The sequence below is a fragment of the Octodon degus genome, unplaced genomic scaffold, assembly GCF_000260255.1.
Source record: "Octodon degus isolate 3935 unplaced genomic scaffold, OctDeg1.0 scaffold00024, whole genome shotgun sequence".
NCBI lineage: Eukaryota > Metazoa > Chordata > Mammalia > Rodentia > Octodontidae > Octodon > Octodon degus.
The window spans coordinates 16,465,320-16,489,828 of NW_004524600.1; the positions used below are offsets into that span (position 1 = coordinate 16,465,320).

At 39.5% G+C, this 24,509-nt stretch overlaps 1 protein-coding gene across 6 annotated transcripts in view; it reads left to right on the top strand.

The window, feature by feature from the left end:
• Nucleotides 1-24,509, top strand: part of Adgrg6 (adhesion G protein-coupled receptor G6) — a 138,036-nt gene that overhangs the window by 91,115 nt on the left and 22,412 nt on the right. For all 6 annotated transcript variants that reach the window (XM_023712220.1, XM_023712219.1, XM_004628547.2 and 3 more), the window contains 11 exons: nt 2,810-2,862; nt 3,578-3,640; nt 7,450-7,592; nt 10,368-10,479; nt 11,404-11,465; nt 11,949-12,159; nt 13,826-13,997; nt 15,341-15,481; nt 17,835-17,954; nt 19,437-19,482; nt 21,127-21,233. In XM_023712220.1, coding sequence (XP_023567988.1) covers nt 2,810-2,862; nt 3,578-3,640; nt 7,450-7,592; nt 10,368-10,479; nt 11,404-11,465; nt 11,949-12,159; nt 13,826-13,997; nt 15,341-15,481; nt 17,835-17,954; nt 19,437-19,482; nt 21,127-21,233 — 1,230 coding nt within the window. The remainder of the gene's footprint in view (nt 1-2,809; nt 2,863-3,577; nt 3,641-7,449; nt 7,593-10,367; nt 10,480-11,403; nt 11,466-11,948; nt 12,160-13,825; nt 13,998-15,340; nt 15,482-17,834; nt 17,955-19,436; nt 19,483-21,126; nt 21,234-24,509) is intronic.

The following is a 24,509-nucleotide window of genomic DNA, read 5'->3' on the forward strand; positions in this document are numbered from 1 at the left end:
CTCTTCCATCTCCTCCTCCACCTTCTCCTTGTCCTCCACCTCTTCCTCTTCCTCCTGCTCCACCTTCTCTTCCATCTCCTCCTCCACCTTCTCCTCATCCTCCACCTCTTCCTCCTCCTCCTGCTCCACCTTCTCTTCCATCTCCTCCTCCACCTTCTCCTCATCCTCCACTTCTTCCTCCTCCTCCTGCTCCACCTTCTCTTCCATATTCTCCTCCACCTTCTCATCCTCTACCTCTTCCTCCTCCTCATGCTCTACCTTCTCTTTCATCTCTTCTTCCACCTTCTCCTTGTCCTCCACCTCCTCATCCTCCACCTCTTCTTCTTCCTCCTCTTCATGCTCCACTTTCTCTTCCCTCTCCTCCACCTTCTTCTCCTCATCCTCCACCTCTTCCTCCTCCTCCTGCTCCGCCTTCTCTTCCATCTCCTCCCCCACCTTCTTCTCCTCCTCCTCTACCTCCTTGTCCTCTACCTCTTCCTTCTCCTCCTGCTCCTCCTTCTCCTCTTTCTTCTTCTAGAGTGTTGCATTATGTGATCATCTAGACATTTAACCAGCCTTTTGTCAGTGTACATTTAGGTTGTAATTTATTTAACCAGTATCCTATTGTTGAATTTTACAATATTTTCTAGTTTAAAATCTTTAGCATTTTATGTTTTTCCTTAAGAAGTATGACCTATGGGATTTTTCATTTTCTTCTTTTCCACACCAGTGTCCAACATTTTATTTTCAACAGATTTCTATTCTGTGAGATTTTGTCCTTTTTTAATATAAAATCCTAGACTCAACAGATATTAGTATAGTTCAGACTAGCTTTTTATGTGAATGGTCACTAGTGTCTACGTTCTGCAGTAAGAAAGAAATGAAGTTCCTTCTCTTGCATGTGTTGGTAAGTATGTCCTGCTGGGAAAACATAACCCTTAAAATCTTTTAAAGCAATATTTGTAAAAACCAAGTTGACCATTGGAAACAATAGAATACAGTTAACAATTCTGTTACAAGATTATTGGGGAAGATAAGTTGTTGGTCATAATTAACTTCTAAAAATGATACATTGCCATTAGTAACTAACTGAAACAGCAGTATATATGCTTCATTCTTACGCAGAGAGCAAGTTTCACAGAAACAGTGCAATTCTGGATCCCATTTTCTTTCCAGCATTGTTCTTTAAAAGTCAGAATCTGACTGTTTGATTTTATTCTCAAGCCACGGATGTTAATAATCCTAAAAATTAGTATCACTAGAAACTTTGTGCTATGCAGGACAGATTTTACATTAATATTTTTGTATTGTTTTCAACATAGCATTATTCTCATCTGGAGCTAAACTTCATTGGATATTTTTCATTTAAGATGCAAGCTACTGAAGCACATACATGATAGAAAGGAATATTTAAATTACTTCTTTTTGCATATTACAGATTGCGAAACCTGTGAATTTAAGACATGAAATGTTCCTTTCCCTTTTAACTTCCAGATGAAGGATGCTGAGCCAGTAAAATCCATAAAGATATTCCTTAATTAAAAAAATAATCTGGAATCTGAAATAGTTCTGATCCCAAGCATTTCAGACAAGGAGAATTAAACCCACATTATTATTCAAAAGTTAAAAAATAATTTTATCTCCCTTTTAGCAGAATCTCCTAAAATTTACATTTAATTTTCAGAATACCATGCTGGTGTTCCACAGCAGTGATGGAGCACGTGAACCATCAACTGCAAAACAGGACAGAGCCTTAGCCCGTGGCGCAGTGGTTTCTGCCCAGGCTGGCTTGGCCCTTCCTGGCCTAGTCCCTCCGTACAGAGGCATGTGGCAAAAGCTGCCTTCTGCCTTCACGGCAGCTTGGAATCAGAGAAAGCGCTGGCATCTGTGACACATACACGGAGACTAGGAATCCCAGAGGCCGGAGGGGCCAGCATCGCAGGGTCCCTCAAGGCCACATCCCCCTTGGCCTGGTTTCCCTTCCAGTTTCCACCCCTTCCCAGCAGCATCACAGGCTTACGATCCTTATGTTAGCACGGAGGCTCTTGGGAGATATTCCAGGCATAAACTGCAGCAAATGCTTGCAAGGAAAGCTAAACTTTGGTATAAAACAAGACCTAAAAGCCTTCAGAGGTGATACAAAAACAGGAAGCTCTCATATCAGTGAAGAAATCCCATTTTATGATTGTTACAGATAGGATATTAAGAAAATTTATTATTCATATTTAAAAGGAACCTGTTGCTCCACTAAAGAAATCTGGTACCAAAGACTTGTAAAAATTGTTAAATAACCACATGAAATTAGCATTTCAGTAATGTTGAACTATTTTTACACTTATTTTTAAAAAGGTATGATAATTAATTAACTAGTAATTAATTACTAATTCTAGTAATTAAGTAGAAAATTTAGTTGTACCTCAACATTTATTAAATAAAGAGTAAGGCATGTATTCAATTTTCTAACTTGATTACAATGTGGGCCACAGAGTAAATGTGAGACTCCAAACAGATCGGCTTGGGTTCAATTCCATACTTTGCTAGATCCTTCGATTACCTAATAGGGTGACTGGCAAGCTGCTTAATATCTTAAATCTCAATTTTTTTCCATAAATAAGAAAGTGGAGTTGGAAGATAAAACCTATCTTACTGACAATTGTAAAGATTGATAAAAACAACATTTGTAGGTTCTCACTGAACATGATCCCATGTCTGCAGCCTTTCCTTCTCATTTTGCCAGTTTTCCTGGCAAAGATTTCCTTAGAGTCCTCGCCCAAGGACAAACTTACGTTTGGGAACTAAAAATCTTATTTTTTTCCATTATGCTTTTCAGCTCAATTCAACTTTCCAGAATTGGAACTACACTGTTTATGTGGTTAATATCAGGTAAGTGACAGAATTAAGTATTTTAGATAAAAAGTAACATTTAATGTTGTTACTGCCTGATGTGTCAAGAGTACACTGTGTGCATGTTTATATGAAACAGACTCAGTGTATGTTTAATATATCAAAAAGTAAGAGAACAATGAAATATAAACAAATTCTGTTGGTTTCGCCTCTCACCCCTGTGAGTCCACACCACACCCTGGGCAGTGTGAACTCCAGTTTGGAGACCACTTTTTCTATGCTGTGGGACAGCTACAGTTTATTTGCAACCACAGTTTTCAAAAATGGGCTTATACCACTTTCCTATTTAAATTCACCACTAAATCTCCAGAGAACAATATTGTCTACATATTGTTTTCTGTACATTGTTTGCAGTTTGATGGTGAAAATTATTTTTAGATTTCATGATGGCTCGCCATACATCCTGTGAACCCAGGTGATATTAGTAACAGAAGAGGGGTCACTTGTCAAGTTTCTGAAGTACAGTATTTAGCAAGTTCAAGCAAATTCGTTCTAGGAAGTTCTCATATGCTTTGAGTGGCCACAAGAAATCAAAGATAGTTGTCTGGACTTGTGAAGGAATCAAGAACTTCAGAATATACATTTGCAAACAGTGGATCCGAGTGTCCCGTCTGGTCTGTCTTTTACCACGTCCACTTTTCTTGATGACTCAGTAGATGTGGCTGCCAATACATATGTGCGTTTATGTTTGTAGCTTTAACCTGACCACTGGAGAGGACAAGATTAAAGTCAAGAGAAGCACTGAGGATGACGCAAGGTAACACTAACAAAATTGTCTGAAGGTCGAACGTTTCTTCTCTTGCTTACAGCTTGCATGGCCTGTGTGGTAGAGAAATAAAATCAATGCTATAGGAGAGAAAAATGGAATCACTAGAACATTTAAATGATTTCTTTAGTACTAATGAATTTAGTTTTAATTTAGTACTAATGGATAAATTTTTTTTCTTATATTTAAAACCATCATAGGACAGGCTGAGTAGAAGCATAAGGTTGATTAAAAAAAAACTAATTCAGAAGTAGAGCATCTACCATGTATGAATTATTATGCTTAGCATTTCCAGTTTATTTTTAGTAACTTTTACCTTCTATTTGAAATTTCAAACAGATCTTTAATAAATAATATTAGAACTGGGATTCTAGAGTACTTGCCTAGCATGCACAAGGCCCAATCTGTAGAACTATAAAAAAATTAAATAGCTTCAAGTAAAAGGTCTTATGTATGATAGCATCTAATGATATAGATAATAATGAAAAATGTGTTTGTTGCTTAAAACCATCACCTAATTTTCTAAATTCTCCATTTGAAATTTTATATCAGAATCGTAATTTCTTACCAGTAATGTAATATGTTATCCAGCATACTAAGGCAGGTGGCAGGTAAGGACCAACCAACTGTTCAGATTGTTGTAAAATGAAAGCAACCTAAATGAAAAAATGAAACTTGAAATCAGATAGTATATTGCATATATATAGAGATAGATAGATAGATAGAGCATTTCCATATAGTATATTTTAAAAAAATCAGTTGAAAAGTAAGTGTTCTCATAAGTCTTTATGAGTTAAACTTAACTGATATTTGATATAACAGATGTCACCATAGACTATGTTTCTTTTCAGGGACTATGTTCTTACTATGTGAGAAGATAAAAACAAAAATTTACCTGAAAGTGGATCTGAGAGCTTTCTTGGCATTATTTGCTACTTAACATTAGATGAATAAATGTTTCTGTCTTTAAGTCGAAGATCATAATTTCTGTATGCATTCAGTGTACTGGATCAAGCCACCTGATTAGGAGACAGTGGGTTTTATTTTCTGACATTGGGTTTTTTCCTTTATGGTCTGAAAACAGAGTCCTGTATTTCAATACTGCAATGACAAGATTTTTCTACTTAGCTAAATGATTTCTTTTCCAGCCTTGCTACTAGACTGTGCTAAGCCTTCGCTGGTGGATTCACTGCAGCCTGGCTCCCTTTGCTGCGCACACTGTCTCACAATGGGACAGTTCCATTTGGGAATCCCCATGTTTCCCAGCATTCCGCTTGCAGCTTACTTGCTTTGGTTCTTCCCCGGTATGCTAATGCTAATTAGCATATGTCTGCACCTCAGAAGTGCTGGTTTGAAAGATATTAAAATTCATAGAATCTCGGTTTCCTGGTCTGTGAAACCAATGAATAATTCCACAGAAAACTATAGAATGAAGACAATCAGTGTGGGAAAATCCCATTTAGTTTCCCCTTACTGTGAATTTTTCCATCATTTTAGTTATCTTACAGCCTCTCCTTTTTCTCCATTGCTCCGCTGCTCTTATGCTCACCACTGAAGCTTTATTGTTTCTCATTGTTTTTCTCCAAGCTGCTAGGATCACCTGTTCTTTTCCCCAAACGTTTGTTTTCAGTCTGATTGTGGCATGATAGCTTTAGAGAATCCTGTCATATTGTATATCCTAGACAGGCAGGAAACCAAAGCCACAGAGACAGGTTTGTTGAAATAAAGAGTAGCTGTGGGTATCAACAGATAGAACTTGACTTCATAGAACTGTAGAATAGTTTCAGTTTTCAGGATGAGAAACAAAAATGCAGATAAGACCTGTGAAGGTACATGGTTTTTTGTTTGTTTGTTTGTTGGTTGGTTGGTTTGTTTGTTTTGAGGAACCAGAGATTGAACTCAGATCGTTGCACTTGCCAGGGAAGCATTTATTCTACTGAGCCATCTCCCCGGCCCCCTACATGGTTATTCTTGACTGGCTAAGCTTAGGTCTGCAATGCCACCTGTGAGACTCAGCGCTAAGGATGCTCAAATGAAGGGAAATGGTACCTCCCAATTCTAAGTTTCCAGCAACCAGAGTAGCAAAGCTTACCCTCAAACAATAGTTTAATCAAGGGATACTTTTCTGTAGGTCATTTCAAAAATGACCAAGATATAACAGGTCCCCAATGTATTCAAATCTATGATTGCCTCGTCTTAAAATATGGCCTATACATAGACATTTAGCAGTTTATCATCCTAGAAATAAATAGCTTTTCAGAATGAATTTAAAGAGCAGTGCAGTTGACTAAAGCTAGCTAATTACACCTAACTTCGAATGGCGAATATATTAACAACATAAATTTGCAGACCAAAAACTTAGAGAAAAAGGGCTACAAAGATAGCTAACATTTTGTCCCTAGCCCTTCAAGGTCAGTGAGGACTTAGGACATAAGACAACCTATACTCTAACGTCCTATCGCTCAGTGGTGTCCCAAATTTTCTGATCAAGGAGATTATGGGACCACAGAGGAAACTGACCAACAATGTAGAGTGTGTCTAAGAAGAGTCACCTGGAGAGAAAACATTCTCTTAACTTATTCTTTATCTTTGTAGCACTGCAATTATATTAGCACTTTAATTTTAATTCATATTCATGGGATTTCATAAACAAAACACGCCACTGCCTCTGCACTGAGCAGCTGCATACTTTGTCTCTGGCATGCAGACAGTAACTGCCTTGATAACATAATGGCTTGTGTCCTATTATTCATTTCTCCTTGCATATGAAGCAGAACAAAAGTTCTTTTGCATGCCCAGAGATATCACATCTAAGGAAAAAATTTCTTTTACCTGACACGATAATGTAATTTAATTTTATTTCAGTGTTGAATTAATAGTTTTGATTCCTGATGTTAATTACAGCTGTGATTATAGTTGAACATAAAATTTCATTACTTTAAATTGTATGACCAAACGTTTTGACAGGGATTTTAGAATACATTTTTTTTTGGGTGGGTGTGTGTGTGTGTGTGTGTGTGTGTGTGTGTGTGTGGCCAGCTCAGCCCACCAGGGGGCGCGGCTGACTGGCATGTGGTGCTGGAGGATTGAACCGCGGTCCCTGTGCTCTGCCAAGCTTGTTCCAAGTAGGTGCTTTAGACCACTGAGCCATCTCTCCAGCCTACATTGCTTTTTGTAGAGATTTTAGTTTTAAAGATCTTAAAGATCAGACTTTAAAACTGCCTTCGCTAATATGTTGACCAATCACAGAATGCATTTTGAGCATTCATTTATGAATTTTACCATATGACACACTTCTAAGTGTTTCATAAAAGTGGAAAACTATTTGCTACTCATCTGGAGAAATCATGCCACATTTTTAAACAATAGCAGTTAGTAATTTCAAAAGTCAGTTATCAAGTAAAATTCTAATTTTTCTTTAAAAAATGTATTCTTGGCTATAAAGAAACAATGTAGAATTAACCACAAATAAAACTCATTCTTGCATGCACCAGAAGATATTATTACATAATATATTGAATATTATTGACATTGAATATTAAAACATTTCTGAGAACGAATAGGATTATCTGATAAAGTCACACGTGTAGTTATGTAGAATCAAAACAATCTACTCATACTGAGATGTTTTTCCTGTAATGTGTTCAGTAGCAGGGAAAGCCCAAAGCAGCTTCGCTAACCTCCTCTGTCGCAAGGATTCTTGGTCATCCCCCCAAATCCGAGAGTCCTGTTCTTCCCAGCAAAGACCAGTGAACCAGTCTGCAACTCCAGTGACAGGACTGTTTGAAATGTTGTTCTAGGCTGGTGATTTGGGCCCATATCATTTACAATGATACCAACAACGTCCACTTAGAAGGAAAAACTATTCAGGAGAAGCTTCTACAAAGCAACGAGTCCCTGGATGAGGGCTTGAGGCTGTACACAGTGAATGTGAGGCAGCTGGGTAAGTGGCTGATGCCTTACACCTTGCATGTTACAGGATGATGTGTTCAGGTTCGGTGGAGCGCCAGTGGAGATAGCCTTCCTTGATGTGTCTCTTGGCTACGTGAATGTATTTTTTCTGATGATAAAAATTTTTGTGTCAGAGATACTGGAACAAAAGGGTGAAATAACAAAAAAAAAAAAATGCAAAGCAACTCATACTTCTGAATCTAAGAGGAAAAAGGAGGCAAATTGAGAGCTCATGTTAATTTTTAGGGATATTTTATGAAAATACCAAGAATATGAGCAAATGTCAGAATAACTTGAGCACAACTGACTTCAACGTTAGGGTTAAAAAAATATGTGTATACAGGCATATGAAAACTCTAATAAGGTAAATTTTATAAAAGACAATTTCTCATTGGAAAGCATTTCCTTTTCTTGCATTGCTGGTCTCCATAATTGCCTCACTGTCTTGCAGAAATAGGCCAGATAGCCAAGTCTCAAGTATACTGGGCCTCACATCACTTCTCACCTACACCTGCTCACTTCTGGCACCGCCTGCCCTTTCCGGACACACTCTGTACATCTCCGGTCTCCAGTCATACTGCCCTTCTCTGTCTCACTGTCTACTCAGTTCTCACCGACGTATTTGTGAGAGTAGCCCCAAAGTCACCTTTTGTATGAGGCCTTTTGTGGCACCACCATGTGTACATATTCATCACCACACCTGAGCTTCCACTTCTTGTCACCAGGTATCTGGGCCTCATACACCTGGGAAAGTGGTAGCATTAGGACCACGGTGAGGTGGCCCGCGAATCTCCTGGAAGTAGATGCAAGAAAACGGCAATTTTGAGACCAGCCTGAGAAATTTAGCGACTTAGCAAGACCCTGTCTCCAAATAAAGGGCCTAGGGATGGAGCACCCAGTGAAAACCCTGGGTCCACAAACACACAGTAAGGAAGGAAAAGAGAGAGGAAAGGAAGGGAGGGAGGGACAGGAAAAAGAAAGGGAACTGAAGGGAGTGGAGGGAGGGAAACAGAGAAAAAGTGGAGAGAGAGAAAGAGGTCTTATCACACATATGTACAATCTTAATTATTTTTCTTTAAATTATAATCTCCTTTAGTATGAGACCACATCTTATTTTTTTACAACCTTTACTTTTCCCTCCCACTAGAATTCAACCCATTCCCCAGCTCTTGAATACTTGTAAAACAAATGAGTCTTGATGGAGTATTTTTAAAAAGCGCATGTTCAAAACTATGTGCAGCACCATAATTGTTCTAATTTTACTATAGGCCTACATTTATCTACTTCCTTAGAAGTCAAGAGAAAGACACCTGCTATGCTCCACCCTACGTGCACTCGCGGGCTGAGGCAGAAGCAGGTGCTCCTCAGCCTCTGAGATGGTGCTTGTGATGGGGGCACTCACAGCGTGGGAAGCAGGCAAGCGCCTCTGCTTCTGTGGGGGACCCCAGCCCCACTCTCTCAGTGCACACAAGAAGTAGAGCTCAGAGAGCTGGGCAGAAGCAAAGACCTGATGATCAGTCGCATACCCCGTGGGAACATCCCTGCTTCCTGACAAAGGGCTTTTAAAGTTTGTACTGTATTTTTTTCTGCAGGTGGATGTGTGGAGAAGTTTCTGTTATTTGAAAATAAAAGGCTAAAATGTGACAGTTAAAGATCATGATCCACATGGGAAAGTCCTTTGAATTTTCCGTTTGTGAAAACTTTCAGACTGGCTCCCAGAAGGGATATAAATTTGCTGTTGTTCAGTTGGGAATTACAGGGTTTTAGGGTGGTTATTGATATATTGCTGTTACTTCGGTATTTTTTTTTCTATTTATTTATTTTTTTGGTGGAACCAGGGATTGAACTCAGGCCCTTGGGCTTGCCAGGCAAGCATTTATTCTACTGAGCCATCTCTCCGGCCCCTACTTTGGTATTTCTGAAAAGACAAACTCTGAATCACTTATGTTACACGAATTGTTCAGGGTGCTCCCTGATAAGCTGGATGGTTTGGGGATGAGGCAGTGAGTCTGAGCCGGTGGAGCTGGGCTGCAGAGCCTTCCTGCTGCCTGCGCGCCAGCCTGTAGGCAGGGGACACTGTCGGAGAAACTAGAAAAGTTTCTATGAAATATCCTCACAACTCAACGATGATACCTCTGACACCATCTTTTATACGGTTCTTCCTTTCAAAAGGATCAAATCCCATTTTTAATTTCTCAGAAATTTGTTTCATTTTCTTATAGTGTTTTTTTAAAATAAAGCTCATTCACTAATATCTGCTGATGATTTATGTGAGTGAAAATGTTAATTTCACGCTTATATGTACTAAGGTACATGTGTCTTTTCTTAAAAGAGAATATAAAAATACTAAAAACAAATTAGAAACAATACAGAATTTCACTAAGCCAAAGGATAGGAATTGAACAGTGGTTGTCTTTTACTGGGCGATTCTTTTTTTTTTTGTGTGTGTGTGTGTGTGTGTGTGTGTAACTGGGGATTGAACTCAGGGCCTTGTGCTTGCCAGGGAAGCACTTATTCCACTGAGTCATCTCCTGGGCCCCTCCTGGTTGATTCTGTAAGGTGCAATTCTGGTAAAAATCAGGTATAAACTCTGAAATTTTTAAATGTCTATTCTTTCTAATCTCTGAATTTTAAAAAAATCTGAATATGAAACACTAGCCTTTTATTACCACATGAAACCCATGCCTAATTCCAGGCTTGTCATCTTGCAGCACCTTACTGCAGGGGAAAGGAGTACTGTTTCCATTTCAGTCTTGCTTTCTCCTAGGCATCTGTGACTCCGTGGAGGACCCCACAGGTTTCCACTGGCCAGCCGGCCCTCCCTCCGAGTACAGCCTCCCGTGTCCCGACAAGCCTGGCTCCCTGGTTTCGCGGACATGGTAATATGTCGTTGACTTTGACAGCCAGCTGTCCTCATGCATTGTACAGAGTGGGAGGCAGGGAAGCAATCTGTGGGTCTCTGAATCATTTACTTCTGGGAAGTGGAGATAAGGTAAGCAGGTTGCCCAGCGCGGGAGGGTTTTCCTCTGCACTCTGCCAAATGAACCCTCGAGCACTGAGCGCTGCTTTCAACTTGTGTACAGATAAACCAGATTTCAGCCTCAGAACCTGAATCTGTAATCCCCCAAACTTTTTGTTTGGAAAAGAGAGGAGAAGCAAACAGGAAATAAAAGCAAGATCAACCCTGGGCAATCGATTATGGCACATTGAGGGTATAGGAAAGTTTCCTTAATGTTTTAACAGAAACAGCAGAATAAAGACCATTGTAGGGAGTCACTGAACCACAAAGTGTGTCTAATTCTCACCACCTACTCTATTCCCAATCAGTTTCCTTAGAGGGAATTCAAAAGCGGAAACTGCCCAAGTGTAAATACTTTGCATCAACTGTTGTACTTGACACTTGGTTGGAGGGAAAAGCGGTTGAGAGATTTATAGACTGGAATTTGACATGTGGCCCTCCGTCTTCCTGGCTGGAGACTTTGGAAAATTCCTTGGTTTATCTAAGATAATTTCCTCATCCATAACATGATTATTATAGCCTGCATTATTCCATATGAAATCAAAATTCAATATTATTTATGAAGTTTTGAAAGTGGTCCTTGACCAGTTATCCAGATTAGGATACAGGGTATTGCTAGGACTTTGTTTCTTTGATGTAGATTACTGATTTTCTTTCATCATGGATTTTTGGTATGAGTTTTATTTTCAAATGAAATTTAGCTAGATATTAAGGAAAACCCAAAAAATTACTAATTTTGTCACATGCAGAGCATTTGAAATATCTTTTTGTTGTTGTTTTGTAGTTATCGCAACACATCCACATCGTTAGCCTTTTGGGGACCTCTTGACATCTCCAACTGTCTCAGTAAGACATTTCTCTTCAATTCTAAAACGCAAAATGAAAAGAATTCATGGTTTTTGTTCTGCTCAGACATGTTCTGCTGCTGTTGTAATAGTAAAACTTAAGCAAATGATTGCCTGACTTATGTTAGAAAATACTTTTTCCTTTCCTTATACTTTTCTGTTCTATTTATTCTATAGATTAAAAATTAAAAGAAGAAAAGGCTTATAAATACTGTTTAAATTGCTGTTTTATCAATATAGTATAGTTTGATATTTTTAAGATGGCAAATGTGCACTTAATGAGTCTGGAGCTAATTTTTCTAGAACTTACTCTCTGTGTATCAGGAAATGCTGTAACCCCATGAAGATGGTGATGGGGTACACACAGGAGCCCCATTTGCCTGGTGCAGCCATAAAGTGAAATATCATAGTATGCTTTGATTCCTGAATGTGCCTAAAATTCACAGATAAACTATGCATGTTGTTTTTTTCTGCCTTTTTTTAGGGGAAGCAAATGAAGTTGCCAATCAGATTTTAAATTTAACTGCTGATGGGCAGAACTTAACTTCAGCCAATATTAATAGCATCGTAGAACAGGTCAAAAGAATTGTGAATAAGGAGGACAATATTGATATAACACTCGGCTCAACCCTGATGAATATATTTTCTAATATCTTAAGCAGTTCGGATAATGACTTGCTTGAGTCTTCTTCCGAGTAAGTACCTCTTTTCTGTTTTCCTGGAAGGTAAAATTTATTGGTGAAACATGTTTTTATGTAATTTCTCACCTATCTGAATTCCCTGTGTCCAAACCTTATAATTCAAGTCTCGGAAAGATGCCTAGATCATTCCCGAAGCCATTCACAAAGTCAACTTCAAAGTTCTATATTTTTTGAGAAATATGATTTATAAAATAAAGTTGTCATCTGGAAAACATCAATAGTCCCACCAAAGCATGATATATTTATTGTTTGTAACTCTGTGGGGTTGTGTATGACATGCTCACTTGACGTAAACTATCCTGTGACCTGTGCCGCAGCAATGTGCACGTCTAAACTGAAAATGCACAAAACAGGTGAAAAGGAACTCATTTTAATAGAATGCATCTTGTAAATACTTAATATGTATTTGTTAGCATTAAGCTGTAAAACGTTTTTCTATTTCCTTCCTTCCAAATATAATTTTAGATAAACACATTATACCCATTAATACGTATGTGCTATGATCAAAATATTTGATGCTCACATTTCTAAAAAATGTTTTAGGGTAAAGGACACATTGCCATTAACCCCCCTCAAAGTGCTCTCCTACCCTCAAACACAGTTGTCCCGTAATTCTTGCACTTTCTGTAGCAGTTCTCAGAGTTCGCTTTCATGAATGTTTTTATGAGATCTGATAAAAAAAAAAAACAAAACACGATGATTCTTGTGCCAAACACCATCTAACAGAAAGGCAGGCAGGTGAAAGTACTACAGTATGTCCTCATCTGCCTTAGGCCCTGGATCTGGCACCATGTGACTTCTGATTTTTCCCCAGAATGAAGAAGGCTGTGAACACTAATCATTTCACGTTGACTCAGGACGTCAGGCAGCAACCATGTAACTAAAGACGCTCATGAAAGGGGACTTCCACAGGTGCTGTGGAAAGTGGCAAGAATGATGGCATAGTGTATTCCAAGTGAAGGGGACTATATTGAGGAGAATTAATAGCAGTGTGTCTTTGACTATAGTAATCTTTAAAAATTTAAACATTCACATAGTTTTCATCATGCCCTGTATTCCCTTAACAGGGATGCATGCCTGTAATTCCAAATACTCAAGGGCTCCAGTCCAGCCTAGGCAACTTAGTGAGACTCTGTCTCAAAATAAAATACAGAAGTGGCTGGGATGTCACTCAGGAGTACAGTGCCCCTGGGTCCAATCACTATTACTGATAAAATGTATTCTCTATCTTATCTTCATAATAATAATAACAATAATGATTGCAAATACTTCTACAGTATCTTACAGTTCCTAAAACACTTTTACCACATTTTCACTTGGTTCTAACTTACTTATCTGGGGAAAGCATTTTTCATGTACGGAGAAGAAGGCTAAGATGAATCAAAACAATTTTTGTTCAGGATGGCCTGGGTGTTTCTCAACCTTAGAGCAGATAGTTCTTTTAAGAATATGTGCACCACTATGTGTTTTAACTGATATGGTTGTGGATTGGTGTAACTTTGTCAGTATTTGCATTAAGATCAGAAAATTATAAAGATATAAAGATAAAATATTAAGATAATTATATTTGATTTGTGTTTTGTCATGCTGCTAAACATGTGTGTTCAAGTACATAATACATTGTGTTACTTAACAGTAATATTATTGTCATCTCTTTAAGAGCCTTAAAAACAATTGATGAATTGGCCTTCAAGATAGACCTAAACAGCACCCCACATGTGAATATTACAACTCGAAATTTGGCTCTTGGAGTATCATCCCTGATCCCAGGAATGAGTACAATTTCAAATTTTAGCATTGGTCTTCCAAGCAATAATGAATCGTATTTCCAGGTAAGGAGCCAGTGGTTGTTTTAATTTTAATTAATTAGACAAAAACGAACTTTTGAGTCACTTAACAGTGGCTACTTCATGGAAATCTTGGTCAAAGAAGTGACAAGCAGAGCTGAACATTAGCTACATTTAATTGTATCAGAGGCCATAAGGTGATGCGGAAGCACGTGGGAGCTACCATGGTAGCCTGGCTGATGGAAGGTGTAGAAGTGATATGGAGCTGAGTAATAAAGCACACGTGGGGCCCCCACGTGGAGTGGGCATGGAGAGCAGGTAGTGTGAAGGAACTTCATATTAAAGGCTCATGATGGGAGGAACCAGGGGGGTCTCCTCTTTGTCACTGGGTCTCACGATAAGCACAGACCTGGAGGACACATTAGAATGGGTTGGTGGGCCTTACCCTCAGAGCTTCTCATGTCCTGGGTGCTGGTTGGGACCTGAGATTTGCACTTTTAGCAAGTGCCCAGATATCCCTGATACCTCTGGCCTAAAGATCACACTTTGAAAACCAATAATGTAGATACCTTAGAGAAGCAAGTGGCAGTGGGCTGGACAAGTGATCTGGGACCAGATAAACAGAGTGCCTCTTGGACATGTTGAAATCAGACTTTAGTGTGTAATTTTTAGGTACCAGCTAAATGCCAGACAATGCTTACTTGCCACCAGGCCAAAAAAAAAATGAATATGCCCCGGTTCCTGCCCGAGGAGAGCGTGTATGTGAAGCATAATATTTCTTTAGCTTGAGGACAGACTACACAAACCATTTTTTCCTAGACTAGGGATCTTTAGAGCAATTATCTTTTTGTATTTTAAGAATGAAAACTCATTCAGTCTGATGCCAACTGTACAAGAAAGCACGCCAGCCTCCATGACAATTTCAGCAAAAATGATAGCAGAGAATGTCTTCAAACTTCAACTGTTCCTCTTTGAAGAGATAACTCAGTCTCTGTCATCAAATGACTACCTTCAGACTGCTTCTGCCTTTGCCTCTGCCTCTGTCGCATAATTACTTTCTTGCACTGTTTTGAAGAAAGCTTCATGGGTGCAAGCCCTAAATCTAATTCTCATTCTCAGATTGTGCACTGTTTTGTATATATCTCACTTTGCCCCGGTTATAATCAGAGCACTGCTTGGCCACTCAGATAAACCCAGAATGAAACCTCTGGCGCTGTCTACAGGGAGTTTATCCTGGAGTTGCAGGGGCCTCTGCATAGCTTTGAAAGGCAGATCTGGTCCAAGCTCATTTGGAAGTTGGATGTGTTCTCTCGCTTCCTCAGCATGTAGAGTAAGTTGCCATTACCATGTCATTGAAATGGAGCCATTGATTTGTCATGGTTTGACAGATGGATTTTGAGAATGGACAAGTGGATTCACTGGCTTCTGTAATTTTGCCTTCAAACTTACTTGAGAATTTAAGTCAAGAAGATTCTGCCTTAGTTAGAAGAGCACAGTTTACTTTCTTCAATAAAACTGGACTTTTCCAGGTAAGCTTTCATGAAATTATTATTTTTCAATTGCCTTTGAAGTTTTTTTCCTCAGACATAAAAATAAAAATTCAACATTCTTTGAAATATATCATAAAACACAGAAAAAGTTAATCTTCATTTCCAAAGTAAAGCACTTTAATTATTTAAATATTTTATTCAGATAATATTCTTATTAACACAATAGTTTCTGGGCTGGCCAAATAGCTCAGCAGATTAAAGCGCCTGCAAACAAGTGATGGGGCTGGAGATTCGATCCCTGGGCCTGCCCTGCCGACCCCACGCCCAGGGCGCTCTGAGACAGCAACTGAGACTGGGCGTGGTAACACGTGCCTATAATCCCAGCTCTTGGGAGACTGTAAATAGGCAGATCACTATTAGTCCCATCTAGTAGTGAGACCATGAACACCCTGTAGACTCTTCCCTAAAATACAAAAAACAAACAAACAAACAAAAAAGATAGACTTATTTCAGTTTTTAAAGTAAGTAAAATATTAGGCTAAAACTTGGGTGATACTATTAGAAGCTGAGTTAGGAAAGAACTCTGGTTAAATATCTTATGCCTTTTGCTCATTTAGACTTTTAAAGTTAAAGAAGTTGTACACCAAAGGAAAAGATTTTTTGTAGCTCAGCAGGAAGCACTGTTTACATAATGAGCAGCATTCTTGGCTTTAATCAGTTTTCCCATTAGCATTTCAAGTGACCTGTGGCACCGGCACATCCGCAGAGTAGGATGGCATTGTGCTGAGCACGTATTATAATTTTTATTGGCCTCGGTTCTAGATACTAGAAGGTCTGCTGCCAGCAAACACAGTGACCTCGGTTGCCTTTGTGAGTACAACTGCATCTAGCGCGGTTTGGCTGAGTTCTTTCTTAAAAATAACAGTTGTGGATTAAACTCAAAATACCAGCCTATGTCAGACAGTACAGTGATGTCAAGGACTTTAGGATTGTATCTAATACAGCCACCCCATGGATCATGCAGATGGAAAGGCCAGACAGTTTACAGGTAAAGAAAAAGAATGACTTAGCACCAGAGAAATATATAATTCCAAAATTTTATGTGCAAATGTTTTATACCGACACATTTGTGATTGCATAAGCGTAATTTGTTTTATATAAAAACATACCTCCAAAAAACTTTATAGTTATGGATGCATACAACTGCATTTGCTTTAAATTTTATAACTTGAGATGTATAGCAGTGTCACATTGAAAAGTCATAGTAAATATAAAAAAAGTATCGCATAATATGTATGATACAGAAAAGGAGGTCTGATTAAAAGGAGAGGTTTCCTGTGTGAGGAGGACTTGACATAACTCTTAGACCTGTGAGGATCTGTTACCGCTTTGCGTCAGCTCTTCCTCACATCGTTGTCCTCCTCTTTTGGCTCTTCCAGTCAACATTAATGTTAGGAAGCATCCTTTGGGCTTTTAAAGTAGATCTAAGACAGAAGAAAACATTTGAAAGGCTCCATGGTACCCCTCAACAGAATGAGCAACGTAGGAGCACTTGAAATAGAAGGCTGGTGTCACTGGCCAATTTTCAGTGGTCTTGATAGTGATTACCGTGAAGTGTCATTTACAAAGCTGTACTTTGGATGCTGAGGCTTATTTGGAATTTAAGAAATTTTAGTTATTCCAGAATAACTGACAGATAAGCTGTGGTGCAGAAAGACATTCAGAAGGTTGGATGATACATGCAAGTGGCAGACAAGAAAAGAGAACTTGCTAACAAGGCGGCCTGTGGGTCCAGATCAGTTCGCAGTACACGTGCTGACTTGACTTCCCAGCACCCTTAGCGCTGCGGGGGAATCTGCAGCCACTGGCATGTGCACAGCCCCAGGAGGCGGAGCTTTGGATGGGCCCTGAATCAAGTGGAACTGCCTTCGAGTCAGGCTGTTGGCATGGATGTGAGAGACAAATTTCTTTTTATTTTTCACACCATATTTCCTTCATACTCTTCTAAGGGAAAACAACTTCACCTGTTTTCTAGAGTAGGGAAGTGATCTAATTGTTTCACAGCTTTTTATGAGTTTATATTATTTACGGGTTTGCATTGTTTTCAGATGTTAGCTGGCTGACATCTGTCACTACAATCAAGAGCAGAGCTTTATGGATATTGCTTTATAATATTAGGTCACAGTGTTCCTTCGATGTATTTATTATAATAAGGGAAATAGCACAGCTCCTTCAGGAAAGCCAGCAATTTGATGTTATAAACAGGATGTTCTAGAATTGGAGATCTTAAGTGTAAAAATTGCTGACTGTTTGCTTATTTTGGAGGCGCAAAGCAAAATAAAAGTGTGTACGTCTGACTGATGCACGCTATGCATTTTTGTTCCATTAAAAGGATGTAGGACCCCAAAGGAAAACCTTAGTGAGTTACGTGATGGCGTGCAGCATCGGCAACATTACCATTCAGGATCTGAGGGATCCCGTGCAAATCAAAATCAAACATACGAGAACTCAGGTAAGGAAATAATCCAGAGAGAAACAGAGCAGTGCAACTATTGTAGTGTTTGGTGAGCCTTGTCCCTACATGGTGAATGACTTAGGAATATACCTTCCAGAAAGGAGAAGAGTTAGGCAGTGCTCTGCTTGAAGCAAGGCAGCACTAGCACTTAATGTCCAGAAACAAGAATGGCAGTGGTGATAGAGGCTGCTGCTCTTAAGCGATGAAACAATTGCTTCAAATAAGTTGGCTGCAGTTGCATTTGTGCCATTCTGCTAGGAGAGGTTTTGATTATTTCTTTATATTTCTAAAATCAAAGCTAACTGCAGCTGGGAAAGTCGAAGATTGAACAGGAGAGGTTGGGCTTATTCTTTAAGACGTTAGCAGCTGCTAAAAATCTCAGCAGACTGTTCTCGTTTCATTGTCCTTGCTGTCATCTCTATGTGGTAAAGTTAGATGGGCATTCCTGTTGCCCAGTAGTCCAGGAGAGGATTTGCACACTATCGTAGAGGGTCCCAGTCACGATCCTACCATGGATTGGACAAGCAGGAAGCTTCGTAGGAAGGAAGCAGACTGGCAAGCTGAAAAAAATGAGTCAAGTCATCAAAGAACCTACTTTCCTTTGTCATGAACCCTTTAGGACCTCCTCATTCTACTCTGAACCTCTTTTTCTGCAGTGCTCTCATGCATACAATTTTAATTATTCTAAACTATTCATTCAGTAATACTGCGCATCTCCACACTGTCACGCAACCACTACCACCATGCATCTCAGAGCTTTTCTGTCTCCCCCGACTGAAGCTCTGTTCCCATCTGCCTGACCCAACAGCTCCTGGCAAACCTCCGCTGCTTTCAGTCTCTATTAATTTGACTTCTTAAGAAATATCTCATAAAAGTAGAAATACACACCACTTTTCCTTAGCAAACTGGCTTATTCTCTTTAGCATCGTAACTTGGGGATTCATCCATACTGTAGCAAGTGTCTGAATTTTCTTCTTTTCTAGGGATGGCTAATGGGTATGGATATGTCACATATTGTTTATCCATTTATTCATCCTTGGGCATTTGGGTGGCTTGTTTGCTGTGACTGCTACTGTTGAATATTGTGTGTGTGCCCATCTCAGAGTCCAGTTTTTAATTTGTTCAGGTATATACCCAGTATTAAAAGTGCATTTTGAAGATGATGGAAAATTCCAGTGTAAAAGTTTTGCTAAGTTCTAAGAATGATAGTGGATTTAGTATCTAATGGTGAGACTATAGAAAAATTATGATAAGCTGTAGAAAAATGGCTTATGTGATTCTTCATGAGGTTGTAGCTGACTTTTCACCTGAAGTCTCCATAAAAGGTCACCCCTGGTGTCTTCAGGATGTCCAGGTTGTCTAATGCTGATCTGTCTCTTTGTGAAATGAAGGGCATGTTCAGTCTCACCACATCTCAGTCACATGATTTTAAATTATTTTAAACCCAATCTCACATATTTGTTTTTTATGTTAATCTAGGAAGTACATCAGCCCATCTGTGCCTTCTGGGATCTGAACAAAAACAGTAAGTTTTTAAAATACAGATTGCCTTAATATAGATGAGAGCTGCATTTTAAACCTTGCGAGACACCCTGTTTCCTTTCATTCTGCCTCAGAAACCAAAGTGAGTCACAGTAGAAGTGTAAGGGTGACTGAGCTGCAAAATTTGGCTTAGATGCCTGGTGAGTCAGGTATAATTGCTACAACTGCTCAGTCTTTGTACAAAAAAATACACATATTTGACTCTTTTTGCTCTTTTTAAAATAAAACCATCTCTTCTATTTGAGCTATTTGTGAAATACAGTATGCGTTCTTGCTGCCACTTTTAGCTGAACAGAGACATATGAATAATCTGATTATTCTAGAACACATCTAAGGGGATTGTTTGGTATGCCCAAGGCGTGCAGTTAGAAAGGCAGCTTCCAGATCTGAAATTCTGAAGTGGTGAAAAGCACACTAGAGGAAGATAAACACGGGGATCAGAGTGGCAATACGGGACATGGAAAAAAGGAACAGCTCCAAGGTAGCATTTAGCAGCCAAGAAAGGAGAGTAGAATTAAGGGGAAAGAAAATTATTCGGCAGGGGTGTGTCAGGGCTTTGGAGGAGAAACAAAAGTGAAGTGGCTTCATGGTTTTGCACCCAAAGGGTCACTTTTTCTCCAAATCCTTCACTGGAATCATTGTAGCCCAATTGGTCCTGGCTTCATAGAGACCTATATTTAAACCATATATACCCTCGAAGTGGCCCACGCCTCCTTTTTTATACTCCTTGTTAGAGCTGGGCAGGGGTATTCTTCAGTATGTTAGTGGCAGAGCTTTGAGACCCTGATTTACTCATATACTGTACATCATGACAAAAATTTTCTTGCATCTTAAAATAAATTGATCCAATATCTTAATAATTCATGAGCTGGTCATACGTGACATTATATGATACAAGTCACTTGGGATGTATTCACACTATAATAAATCATCACCCTGCAGGACCACTGCCTGCATAATAGCGTGTCTGAATTTCCTTCCTTTCTAGGGATGGTCTAAAAAGCCAGACGTACTTTATTCTTGTATTTTCACTGAAACACATCCTGGTCTTGGCAGCCAGGGGAGCACTGTCTAATGAATGCATTAGTGTGTGGCATATTCGAAAAGATCACTTTTTTATAGATACTTTTATTCAAAGTTAAAATGTATACTTGAGTCAAATGCCTAAATAACCCCTGAGCTACTGCAATGGAACAATAGTTTGAATGTACCAAATAGATAATTTCCACTTGCCTGCCTATCACTAAAATGTTGTGATTCTAGGAACCTGAATTATTCTTGGTATTGGCTTTAAGAGTGAATTATAATCCCAGATACTTAGGAAGCTGAGGCAGTGGATCACATATTTCAAGCCAGTCTGGGTAATTCAGTGAGATCCTGTATCAGAAAATTAAAATAAAATAAAGGTCTGGGTGGTAGAGCACCCCTGGGCTCCACCTCCTGCAGCACACACACACACACACACACACACACACACACACACACACACACTCACATTGTATACATCCTACAGATAAACTCTAGAAACCAGTAGAAACTAAATCAAGTTTCTCTGAAAGTCTCACTCCGTATAGAAAAGTCACTGACCTGTTGTTCCGTTTCGCTCTTTTTTCCCTTTCTTCCACAGAGAGTTTTGGGGGATGGAACACATCAGGATGTGTTGCTCACAGCGATTCAAATGCCAGTGAGACCATCTGTCTATGCAACCACTTCACACACTTTGGAGTCCTGATGGTAAGGGGAGAGCTGACCCCCATCTGATGTGATGTGGTTTTAGAGGCAAATTTGTTTTTCTGTGAGTCCACCTTTTAGATTGTGTGTTTTGGGAATTAGTTCCTGGTAATGTCCATCTCTACCCTGAATCTTGATTCTTAAGCAATAATCTAATTCACAGAAAACATATATTACAATTATGTGAAGATGATTATAGAAAAGAACTCTATTCTTCTTGTAGTATTAAGTGGCATGGTAGATGATTCAAGAGAAAAGAAAATCCTCATGAAACCCTTCAGAGAAATAAATCAAGGAGACAGGGAGGTGGAGAGGAAAGGAGGGAGGAAAGTTCAAATGAAGAAAACTTTGGATGTTACTAATATGGAGGAAAACTGTGGCTAGATCAACCAAAATCACCTTCCTCAGGTGACAACTGTGTTGCTTTCTGCTCTTCCTCTGCACCATGACAGTGTGATCAGTGATTCCCTGTCCCGGAGGCTGTGGTCTGTAAGGCTGGATTAGCGAGTCACCCTAGCATGGAGCCTTCAGTCCTGCATGAGAGAAGATGGGTACAGCATTTTTCTTGTGCTCGGGCCTTCATTGCATTCATTTCTTCCTTTCCTCTGTCCTCCTTTTACATGGCCCTGCTTTTTAGCTCAGCAACCCGTGTACTCCACAGTTGCAGTAAGTAGACCAGTGTGTGTTCTTACCACACCTAATCTTTGGGATCCACCCCACCGGAGGACTGAATTCCCCCATAGTGCCACGCCTCCTTTGCCTTTTATGTCCATTTCTGTCTTTGCAAACATTCTTGTGGTATGTAGAGCAGCCTCCATTATCATAACAGTCCTTGTTTCAGTATAGCTTCGAAAAGGAGACCAACTCCATTTGTTTTTTCAATAGGGTTCGGGAACGGGTAATGTCAGCCGAGGCATGAAAGCTTTTCCAATTGGAAACACAGACATGAGGCTGTGTTTATCCTTTCCCTTAAGCCCTACGCCGGCCTTCCTGTGGGGACTGGGAGGAGCAATGGGGGATGTGGTCCTTGGCTCTGAACTACTTGGCCTATGCAAGTGGCCATTGTCCCATGGCAGCTTTGCAAGTTGTAATTTTCCTGACAACCCAGGACATAAATACTCTGAGGGACAAGAACAAGTCATTGCAGAAGGTGTCAAATCACAGAAAATAACTATGAATACTTTTATCTATTGGCAGAACTTGCACATGAGTGCTTAAGTAGTAGTGCATTTTCCCTTCGCAATGTAAAAAGAAACTGAATTTGCCTTCCATCTTCTCCTTTCTTTACAAGTGATAGCAGGTATTCTTTTATAAAATAACCTATTTTATAGGTAGCTGTAGCTTAATTCATTTAAACATTTCTATGTGTGAATATGATTATAAGTTCAATATTACAGACATAATAAAAAAGAATTGACTACTCAGAGATGGCTTGTCGACAAGCAGATTTTGCTGCCCATTGCTTTGAATCTCCAGTTCCTTTGTATGAGTTTGTAATTTGCGTATTACTTTTATGTTCCCATCCAATTAAACAACTTAGTTTACATGTATATGGAGAGAGGCCTTTTTCATGTTATCTTCCCATTTTCCATCTTGATTGCATTTGTAAATTTATAAACTACTGGGAAAGGAACTTTCCAAAATTTGTCCTTTTTGGCAGTGTGTCCATATCCTTTCAGCACTTTCCAGACAGACCACCAAGACATTGTTAAGAGCTTTTCTTGCTAGATAAACTCTTCACTCATTGTGTATTACCACATTCCTAAATTTTCCCATGATGCAATTACCCATAGGTGTATCTTCTACTTTACAAAAGTATGTAGACTATAATGTCCACTTCTACATTTCTTTACAGTAAAATTTTTTGCTTTTTTTCCATTAAAAATCACGTCTTTTATTTCTAGATGAAATCTATTCTTGTTTTCATGGTAGAGTTTTAAGCATCCATTTTTCTTAAGCCACAACCTAGGAAATCATGGTCAATCTCAGATATTTTCGTGCTTTATCTTGTACCCAAATAATCCAGCAGATTTAACATTGGCATTCATCATCTGTCATTTCCTTCACCCATCCTTAAAATGAATCAGATTTGGAATTCTCAACATTTTCTGCCTCAGCAAAATAAGGTGTGGAATTAGATTTCTTCCTTACCACCCTGGACCTGTGGTCACCAGTTGAACTGGGTTTACAAGATTGGGAATTAGAGATGTTCCTTGGCCAGAGTCTCTACCAGTACAGATGTAGGAGAGAGACTAAGACCACAAGACGAACGGTTGTGGGCGGCAGGGTACCGCTGCCTGCCTTGGTGGTGGCATCAAATTGGATTTGGGATAGCAGAGGTGTTGGGGAGGTGTCACCTAATGGTGGCATGGCAGTGGTTTAGTTGGAATAAACCTACGTGGGTAGGAGCAGCGCCAGGAGCAGCAGCCCCAGCCCAGCCCTGCCACCAACATGCTACCCACATCCACTTGTCAGAGGCCAGGTGCTTAGGTGGACATGGGTGAGCTATAGTAAAACTTTTATAATTTTACACCAGTACATTTTCATGTTGGCAAATCTACAGGGATACTTTTTTTATTAATTTTATTGAGAAACTAATAGCAATGAAACAGTTTCAAAACCGATTAGTGGGACAGTTTCAATAATTAATACATTGCATATTGTTGTCTTCATAGTGGTTATTCATATACAAGATGCAGACATGATATCCTGTCCAAACACTATCAGTACAAGTCTTTCTTCTCATTGAATTAAGAGAAAGTAGCTGTAAAGCTATCCTATTTTGTATATACAGATACAAAATTGGCCCTTCATTTGAGGGATAAATACTTTAAATTTTCTGTATGGATGAGGCAACATAAAAATTCTATGTTAATAGTATTGTTTAATTTTATTTGAATTCTGGGTTGTATTGTGCTTCACAAATCAGCTGCCTTACCTGGACAGGAAGAGAGGTTTTGCGAGAGCCAGTGGCACGTCACTCGGAGCGTCCTCACGGCTGTGGTCCAGTTCTCCAGGCCGAGTGATCCTGGATAAGCAGACTGCTGCAGAGCTGAGTGGCACTGTCTGGATGCCATGCCCTGTGCCAGCTGCCTTTCCTTCATGCGCTTGCAGTCCCCTTGGGCTCCTGAGCTCTCGAGTCTGCTGGTCTCTGTCACTCTGTACGCTTCTCCATGTCACAGAGGCACCTGTTCCCTCCCGTCGCTCATTTCACACACATGTATGTGCACACAGACGCCGCCTACTCCAGACCTGTGTGTACGCAGATTTATTGATATT